The 9363-nt window shown below is 48.5% G+C and overlaps 1 protein-coding gene across 1 annotated transcript in view; it reads left to right on the top strand.

Annotated features, from left to right (window-relative positions):
* LIG3 (DNA ligase 3) overlaps positions 1-9164 on the top strand; it is a 14693-nt gene extending 5529 nt beyond the window's left edge. The window contains 12 exon segments of the mRNA XM_031060676.1: positions 1-29; positions 438-569; positions 1310-1389; positions 1799-1886; positions 2768-2845; positions 3079-3202; positions 3525-3667; positions 4428-4502; positions 6070-6216; positions 7097-7271; positions 7975-8066; positions 8639-9164. The exon segment at positions 1-29 is cut by the window's left edge and continues 4 nt beyond it. Of these exon segments, the coding sequence (XP_030916536.1) occupies positions 1-29; positions 438-569; positions 1310-1389; positions 1799-1886; positions 2768-2845; positions 3079-3202; positions 3525-3667; positions 4428-4502; positions 6070-6216; positions 7097-7271; positions 7975-8066; positions 8639-8875 (1400 nt within the window). The 3' untranslated portion in view covers positions 8876-9164.
* Positions 9165-9363: the final 199 nt, after the last annotated feature.

Raw genomic sequence — 9363 nt, 5'->3', positions numbered from 1 at the left:
GGAGCCTCCAGCCTGTGCTCCCCCACAAAGTAAGCACCTGGGCACTGCCTCACCCCCTGTGCCAGCTCCCCCTCTGCATTCCCAAGTTTCCTTCTAGGCAAGGAGGATTCCTTCTCATTTCTAATTTACTTATGTGTAGAATGTGGAAAAGCAACACCTAGAACTGTAATAATTTAATTCCAGTACACATTAAGAGCTTGGAATTAAATTTCATCTGTCTGCTGTAGAATCCTCTCTTTGCACTGCATTTTGGGAGCCTTGCTGCCAGTTGGGTGACTTGGTTCTGTTTATTAAAGTCTCATTTTTCTATTTGTGAGTACCACAGAACTGCAGATGTGCCACATGTGCCTTATATACTTGTGGAGAAAACACCTGCATTGGAGTGAATCCCTCTCTTCAGCCAGTTATTTTTCCTTTTGTTTTTTTCTTTTCCCAAGGTAGCCCATTTCAAGGATTTCATCCCCCAGGCTTTCCCTGGTGGGCAAAGTATGATTCTGGATTCAGAAGTTCTCCTGATTGACAATAAAACTGGCAAGCCACTTCCTTTTGGGACTCTTGGTGTGCACAAGGTAAAAAGAAAAATTAATTAAAAATGGGTTTTTTGTTTGGAGGCTGTTACACTGCTGACTTAAACACAATCTGTTATCACAGGATAATTTCAGAGCTCTGGTGCTTGTTAGAGCATCTGGGGAAAATAAAAATAAGATTATTGAGAAGGCAGATATTGAAAAGCTACTGCTCTAATACAGTAGATTTGATACTAACCTGATCCCTGGCAGGACATTAACAGAACTTAATTTCAATAATACTAAAAAAATCTTTGGAAAATATTACAATTCCAATTCTGTCATTGTTTCTCATGGCTTGAGCAATGAGACCCTGGGGGACCACAGGGATGCAGTGATTATTCCATGCAAATGTTATGTAGTGCTTGTGTCTAGGCTGAATGGGGGTGAGGAAAAGGACAGGAAAATGAAAATTAAACTGTAAGTGCTTAAGTTAAAAGTAGCCATTAATCTGCTCTCTGTAGAAATGTGGTGGGTTTTTTGCAGCAGTAGTGACAGATGTTGCATTGCCCAAAACCATTAATATTTTTAGCATTATTTTCCATTCCTATGAAATGAGCATTTTTTATGTTCTCAGCTTGTGCTTGGACTCATTCAGTGTAAATCTGAATTCTCAGAATGCTTCTTTTAGAAGAGGCATAAGCTTATGATACCTAAAATATTACAGAGATAAAAATCCATCATTTTATTACTTTGCTAAAACTGTTTGCTGTGACTGCAGAATTGTGTTAATTGTATTTCAGAAAGCTGCTTTCCAGGATGCCAACGTTTGCCTGTTTGTGTTTGACTGCATCTACTTCAATGACATCAGCCTGATGGACAGGTATGGCTGCCAGGGGAGAGTGGCTGGGCTGGTTTCCTGGGATGAACTGGAAAACCTGGGCTGGAAAACCCCACTAATGCAGACAAACCAGTTCACCTGGGCTGTCAGACTGGCCACTCACTGGGAGATCAGGGCAGCATGGGAGGGACCTTGCTGTGCCAAGGAGTTTTTCTGTGCAGCTCCTCTTACTCTCCAAAACACTGGGATCAGCTGCATCTCAGCTGCTCATCTCACGTCCTCTAAACACACTGTTAACACTGGAATTTCCATCCTGTCACTTCCTGGAGGAAAGTAAGAACTAGTTGTTCTCTCTGGAGCTCTCTGGGATGATTTAATGACTTTAGCAGCTTTTTTTCAATGCTCCTGTTGGGATTGCTGCCTGTCCCTCACTGTCCATGCCCTGCCCTAGGCCCCTCTGTGAACGGCGCAAGTTCCTCCACGACAACATGGTGGAGATCCCCAACAGGATCCTGTTCTCAGAGATGAAACATGTCACAGTGAGTCCAGAGTGCCCCTGCAACCCTGACCCTGCTCCTCCAGCACTTGGCTTTTTTTTATGATTAACTCTGCAAATTCACCCTGGCAAAATGGTTTTCCTTCTGCTCTGTGTGCAAGACTTCTTGAGCCAACATTGTATTCCCATCTTCTCCTGGCCCCAGCCCCTTCAGTATAATTTTAACTTGCATACCTGAGGTTTGCTGGCTTGTTAATGGTTTTGTAGCCATTATCACTCTGACCCTGTTAGGAGGAGTTCAACTCTGCTGTCACTCAGTGTGTGCTGTGCAGTGCCGAGCTGTGACTGCAGCCTGATTGAAGGGAGCCAGACTGTGCCACTTCCCAAACTGGCAGCTTCAAGTGCCACACAGCCCCTTGAGACTGGCTGCTAGAATCTGCATTTAGGCAGCAGCATGCTGGGATTTTCCTTTGATTATGCACAAGCCTGATGTCCCATAATTTTTCCTCATTGCTGCTGATTTCTGTGGTACCTTGGCTTTGGTGGAGAATGCTTGGACATTTTGGGCAGAAAAAGGTTCATAGGTCCCAAGGCAGTTGGATGGAGAAGGAAGCAGGCACTGCTGGCTGAGCAAATCTGACTTGGGACATCCTGGGACACAGCCAGTGGGGCAGCCACGTCTCTGAGGGGTGTAATTTAACCAAACAAAGCTTCTCTTTTTGGGACATATTCCCAGCTTAGACACTGGATGTGCAGCAAAGATTTATCCATTTACAGGATCCTCTCTGGAAAACTGTTGTGAAAGTGCCTCTTCCTCTCTCTGCAGCTGCCTTGGGTTTAGTGCACCACTGCTCCAAACACAAAGCCTGAAGATCTCAGCCCTTTTTAGAGGCCTGAGCTAACCATGCTCCCTCTCCTTTGCAGAAAGCTTCAGATCTGGCAGACATGATCACCCGGGTCATCCGGGAGGGGCTGGAAGGGCTGGTGCTGAAGGACATAAAGGCAAGTTCCCCTTCACTCTGTACTGGTGTCAGCTGGGAATTTGGGAGTGACAGCAGAATCACACACTGAGCATTCCAGAAACATCTCTGGGTTCCTCTCACTGCTGACACCCAATCCAAGCTGCTCCTCCTGCTGTGCTCAGGAGCTGCTGGGCTGGGTAAAGGCCAGGGCTGATTGAGGAGCTGCTGCCCACCAGGGGATCTCTCTGAGGGGGCTCTGCCTTCCTTGCACAGGGTAATTATGAGCCAGGGAAACGCCACTGGCTGAAGGTGAAGAAGGATTATCTCAACGAGGGGGCAATGGCTGACACTGCTGACCTGGTGGTGCTGGGGGCTTTCTATGGACAAGGCAGTAAAGGTAGGTCTGGAGTTGGCTTAAGTCAGAGCTCTGTCTGCTCCAGGAATTCCCAAGGTTTTCCTGTTCCAGGCCTCCAGAATGAGGGTGGCTGGAGCAGTGGTTACCTGCTGCAGCCCATCCTGTCCTTGCCGTGGCTTTGCTGGTTGGCACAGCAGGGCTGGAGGTGTTGGGCTGGGCTGTTGCACAGTGCAGGGGCTCTGCTCAGCTTTGTGAGTGGCTCTGCAGCCATCACAAGCTCAGGCCTCAAAGACACAAAAAGATTTTGGCTCAGAAAAGCTGTGGCTTGTCCTGTGCAAGGTGTGAGCCCTGCTGTCCTGTGCAGGTGGGATGATGTCCATCTTCCTCATGGGCTGCTACGACCCCAAGAGTGAGAAGTGGTGCACGGTGACCAAGTGCTCTGGTGGCCACGATGACGCCACCCTGGCACGTCTGCAGACAGAGCTGGACATGGTGAAGATCAGCAAGGTGAGAGGGGAGCCAGGGGATGCTCAGCCAAGGGTTCAGCTGCCCTGGAGGTGCTGCTGCATTGCAGGGTGGGAGTGCCCTGCCAGGAATGAATCAGAGTTAAAGCTCATCAGCCACTTGACACAAGTGAGGAGTCAGAGCAGCCAGCTCCTGGAGGAGGCACTGCTGGAATCTGTACCCAGACACTGAGTGGGAAGCCAGGCACCATCTGTTCCCTGCTAGGACAAGATTTTGTTGGGAAGATCCCAATTTTTTATCTGGATTTTTGGGCACCTTGTGATTGGCAAAGGCAGTCACTAGATGGGGCTGTGGGAGGGAAGTGCTCAGTCAGACTCTGGTGTGGTGGCTCCATAACTTGGGGTTGGAGTTAAGATTTCTGTCAGTGATTTATCTTGCTTTTCAACACTGGACAAATAAACAGAGAGCTGAATTTTAATATTACCTTGACATCCTGAAGGCCATTTGCATCAAGGTTGTAGAATCTTTAAAAAAAAAAGGGTACTTTTACATGAATCACAATTAGATCAACTGTTCTTGTTTCACACACAGAATGACAGGAATTGAGGGCTGTGTTTCAGGCAAGATTTGTGATTTTCCAGATGAGGCTTCAGATCAGTGCAAGTTCCATCCATGCAAAGGCAATGTAATGCCTCTGTGCTGACCTACTTCTAGGTTGTGTTTCAGCAGCTTCTGTTGTAGAATTAGGTTTATATTTGATGGCAAGTGTCAATAATTTGAATTTTGTGCTTTTAATTAATAGGATCCTAGTAAAATTCCAAGGTGGCTAAAAATTAACAAAATCTACTACCCAGACTTCATTGTCCCAGATCCAAAGGTAAGTGCTCTCATAATCATTTCACATTTAACATTTCCCAGCCCTTATTCTGCAATCTTCTATAAATCCTTTAGAAGGACAACTTAGAAGTTGTCTGTGTTACAAAATAAATCTTCATACTTGGAATGGGAAATTAAGCACAAGTTTTTATCTCTCAATCTTGCAGGTGCATTTGAGGCTAAGAGCTTCATGAAGAAATCACACCTGCAGCAGTTTTGGGAAATATTCTTGTGCATTAAATCCCTTCCAGAAGTGAGCTTACTTTAAATTTGAGATATGAGAAATCTGACTTTAAAGGGTTGAAACACAACTGCAACCCAAAAGTTGCTGTTGTTGTAGGGAGTGTGTCAGTATGCCTGAAGGAGAAGGTGTCACTTAGAAATTGGCATTTTGTGTTAGTGAAGGGTCTCTGGCTTAGAGAAAAAGTAGTTTTAACAATGAAGGTGACCAGGAAGGTCACTGTTTGTAGATGGAGCTGTGCTGGGGTGGAGAGTGAGTGGGGGTGAGGCATGTGAGCTGGCTCCTGAGGGAGCACAGGGTGTGCCATGGCCCCTGAGGGAGCACAGGGTGTGCCATGGCCCCTGAGGGAGCACAGGGTGTGCCATGGCCCCTGAGGGAGCACAGGGTGTGACATGGTTTCCTCCCTCCCTCCCTGTGCTCAGAAAGCCCCGGTGTGGGAGATCACGGGGGCCGAGTTCTCCAAGGCCGAGGCGCACACGGCTGACGGGATCTCCATCCGCTTCCCGCGCTGCACCCGCATCCGCGATGACAAGGGTGTTTCAGCAGCTTCTGTTGTAGAATTAGGTTTATATTTGATGGCAAGTGTCAATAATTTGAATTTTGTGCTTTTAATTAATAGGATCCTAGTAAAATTCCAAGGTGGCTAAAAATTAACAAAATCTACTACCCAGACTTCATTGTCCCAGATCCAAAGGTAAGTGCTCTCATAATCATTTCACATTTAACATTTCCCAGCCCTTATTCTGCAATCTTCTATAAATCCTTTAGAAGGACAACTTAGAAGTTGTCTGTGTTACAAAATAAATCTTCATACTTGGAATGGGAAATTAAGCACAAGTTTTTATCTCTCAATCTTGCAGGTGCATTTGAGGCTAAGAGCTTCATGAAGAAATCACACCTGCAGCAGTTTTGGGAAATATTCTTGTGCATTAAATCCCTTCCAGAAGTGAGCTTACTTTAAATTTGAGATATGAGAAATCTGACTTTAAAGGGTTGAAACACAACTGCAACCCAAAAGTTGCTGTTGTTGTAGGGAGTGTGTCAGTATGCCTGAAGGAGAAGGTGTCACTTAGAAATTGGCATTTTGTGTTAGTGAAGGGTCTCTGGCTTAGAGAAAAAGTAGTTTTAACAATGAAGGTGACCAGGAAGGTCACTGTTTGTAGATGGAGCTGTGCTGGGGTGGAGAGTGAGTGGGGGTGAGGCATGTGAGCTGGCCCCTGAGGGAGCACAGGGTGTGCCATGGCCCCTGAGGGAGCACAGGGTGTGACATGGCCCCTGAGGGAGCACAGGGTGTGACATGGTTTCCTCCCTCCCTCCCTGTGCTCAGAAAGCCCCGGTGTGGGAGATCACGGGGGCCGAGTTCTCCAAGGCCGAGGCGCACACGGCTGACGGGATCTCCATCCGCTTCCCGCGCTGCACCCGCATCCGCGATGACAAGGACTGGCAGACAGCCACCAACCTGCAGCAGCTCAAGGTGGGTCAGCAGGGGCCCTGCAGCCCCTGGCACCAGGCTGAGCTTCAGGCAGATCACAGCATGCACTGAAGGCACCTGCTGCCTGTCATGGCACCTTCCCTTTTCCCTTCGTGCCGGGCTCGGGCTGGGTTGTTCTGCTGGAGGCTCTCAGGTCTCTTGAGCTGTTGTGTTGCTGTGCCCTGTCAGAGAAGTCTGCAGGCAGTTGGTTCCATCAGCTCCTGTGGCAGGGTGAGGAGTGACCACAGAATCACAGAATGAACTCTGTTGGAAAAAACCTTCTGAGATCATCATGCGCAACCTATGACCTAACACCTCAGCAGCTAAACCATGGCACTGAGTGCCACATCCAGGCTTTTTTAAGCATGTCCAAGGACAGTGACTTCACCACCTCTTTGGCAGACCTTTGTTCTCTCCATGCTCACTCAGTTCCCCATCACTTGCTGAGACTGGGAGAGGCATTTGGGAAGTGCCTGTGGGTACAGGGGCCAAGTGGCACTGGCCAGGACCCCAGGGCTGCTGTGCCATGGAAAGCAGGAGTGATGCAGCCCCCAGGGCCTGCCAGGATCCCCGTGGGGAGGAGAGAGGAACAAACCCCTTTGCAGATGGGCCCTTCCCACAGTGAGCCCTGGGCACTGCTCATCCTTCAGGCTGTTGCAGATGATGTGGATATGGCTTTTGCTCCTCCCTGTGTGGCTTCCCTTAATGCCAGGAGAGGGGTGCAGTGCAGGGAGCTGGGACAGAGGTGACAGGGAAATGACTGCAGAGGGATGCAGGAAGAAAAGGCTTTTGAGCAAACACTTCAGGGGGAGAACACCAGAGCAGTCTGTGCATCACAGCTCATCTCCAGTGTCAGACATGATCTGTGCTGTTTCTCTGGCAGGAGCTGTACCAGCTCTCCAAGGAGAAGGCTGATTTCAGTGTTACAGCTGGGGAGGAAGATGAGTCCACAGCTGGCAGCAGTGGAGAGAATGATGGGAATTCCAGGTCTTCCACACCTCACAGCAGTATTAAGAGTCCCCCAAGCAAGTCACCTGCAAAAGCCCAGAAGGCAGAAGGTAAGGTGATGGTGCTTTCAGGAGGGAGCCTGGGGCAGTGTCCTCTGTGCTTGGGGCAGGCTGGCTCTGGGCCCTTGCCCTCTGTCAGAGACTTGATGATCCCACCTTTCACATGGATCTCAGGGATAATGGGCAAAGCTGTTCAGATCCTTGGTTTGGCCTTGTATGAATGGAGTAGCCACAGCTCTGAGGTGTCCTGGGATTGGGAAAAGAGGGATGGAAACAGCTCTGATGATGCTGTGCAGGTTGGTGTTCACTGCTCCCATTTGTGCAGGTCACAGCCCCTTGGTGTGAGATTGTTGGCCATGAGCCAGTGTTTAATTTGATTTGGATGGAATTCATGTGTATAAAGGGACACGTGGCTGGAGGTGATTTCCTGGTGAATTGAGCTGGAACATGAAGCAGATTGCTGAGCAGTGACACAGAGGACAGAGTGGTGACAGCATGGAGGGCAGGTGGCAGCAGCAGCCTGGGAATGGGGCAGGAGGCTGCCCCACACCATTTCCAGTAGAAAAATGGGTCTCACTAGTAAGAGTAGTTAGTGGATTTTCCAGAATCCACTGGATTCTACTACTCTCAAACTACTCTCCACTAACAGAAGGGGAGAAAACTTTCCCCTTCTGCTCTTTACTCTTTCCTCCAACATTAATACACAACCAGTATCTGGACAGAGCACGCGCATGAACGAAATTTTTGTTTTTAGACAGCAAAGGAATCGTTGGATCCCCTCAAAAATCCGAGGAGAGACGAGGGGAGAAAAGAAAAGCGTCTGAGATGGAGGACAATGGAAAAAAGGTACGGACAGGGGGGGCAGGACAGTGGCCACAGCAGGGTGGGGGAGGCTGGGGCAGGTGTTGTCTGTCCACTTCCATTCCAAGGAATGCCTGTCTGTGGCAGTGTTCACAGAGGTCCTAGGATGAGGGAAGAAATGAGAATCTTGACTCCATGTTCAGAAGGCTGATTTATTATTTTGTTATATAAATTATATTAAAAGAAAATTATATATTAAAACTATAATAAAAGAATAGAAGAAAGGATTTCATCAGAAGGCTAGCAAGGAATAGAAAAGAATAATAAAATCTTGTGACTGACCAGAGAGTCTGAGACAGCTGGACTGTGATTGGCCATTAATTAAAAACAACCCCATGAGCCCAATCACAGATGCACCTGTTGCATTCCACAGCAGCAGATAATTATTGTTTACATTTTGTTTCTGAGGCCTCCCAGCTTCTCAGGAGAAAAGATCCTAACGAAAAGATCTTTCATAAAATATGTCTGTGACACCTGTCCACTTCCATTCCGAGGAATGCTTGTGTTCACCTCCATTCCAAGGAATGCCTTGCCCAAGCTCTGTTTCCTCCCCCCAGCAGCCCCTGCTGGACATTTTCACGGGGGTGAAGCTGTACCTGGCGCCCTCGGTGCCGGACTTTGCGCGGATCCGCCGCTACTTCATCGCCTTCGACGGGGACCTGGTGGAGGAGTTCGACACGGCCTCGGCCACCCACGTGCTTGGGGACATTGATGACAACCCCGGGGCGCAGCGTGTGACTCCCAGGTGGATCTGGGAGTGCATCCGGAAGCGCAGGCTGGTGGCGCCGTGCTAGCACAGGGGGCAGTGCTGGCACAGACAGCTGGGAATGGGGAGGGGAGGGAACGGAAGATCCCTCCCTCCGTGGAGGGGTGGATAGACAGGAAGTGCCCTCAGTAGCTACAGAGATCCAGAGCAGCCCTATGGAATGAATTTAAAAAGTTCTCTGAAGAAATATCACTGCTGAATCCCATTTTTCCTGCCCATACTGTAGACCACCACCCTTCTCCAGGTGCTGGTTTAGTCTCCTTGGGTTTTTAAAGATTGGGTATTTTTATAGATAAATAAAACTGAAGCAGCTTCTCCTTTGCTGTCAGCACTTATTTTCCAAAGGTTCTTCTCTTCCTGTTCAGGAGAACAGAGCAGCAGCTCCATGGGACTCTTGGCTGTGGTGCCAAGGTCATTTGTGTTGTCAGGTAATTTTTTTTCCCCTCCACCTCTTCTATACCCCCCACTAACAACATTTCAGCACCTGGGATCCCAATTCCTGGCTGAGGTTCAGCA

Source organism: Geospiza fortis, unplaced genomic scaffold (genome assembly GCF_000277835.1).
Source record: "Geospiza fortis unplaced genomic scaffold, GeoFor_1.0 scaffold425, whole genome shotgun sequence".
Classification (NCBI taxonomy): Eukaryota; Metazoa; Chordata; class Aves; order Passeriformes; family Thraupidae; genus Geospiza; species Geospiza fortis.
Note: the sequence above shows the minus strand (reverse complement) of the source record. Positions and strands in the feature narration are given on the sequence as shown.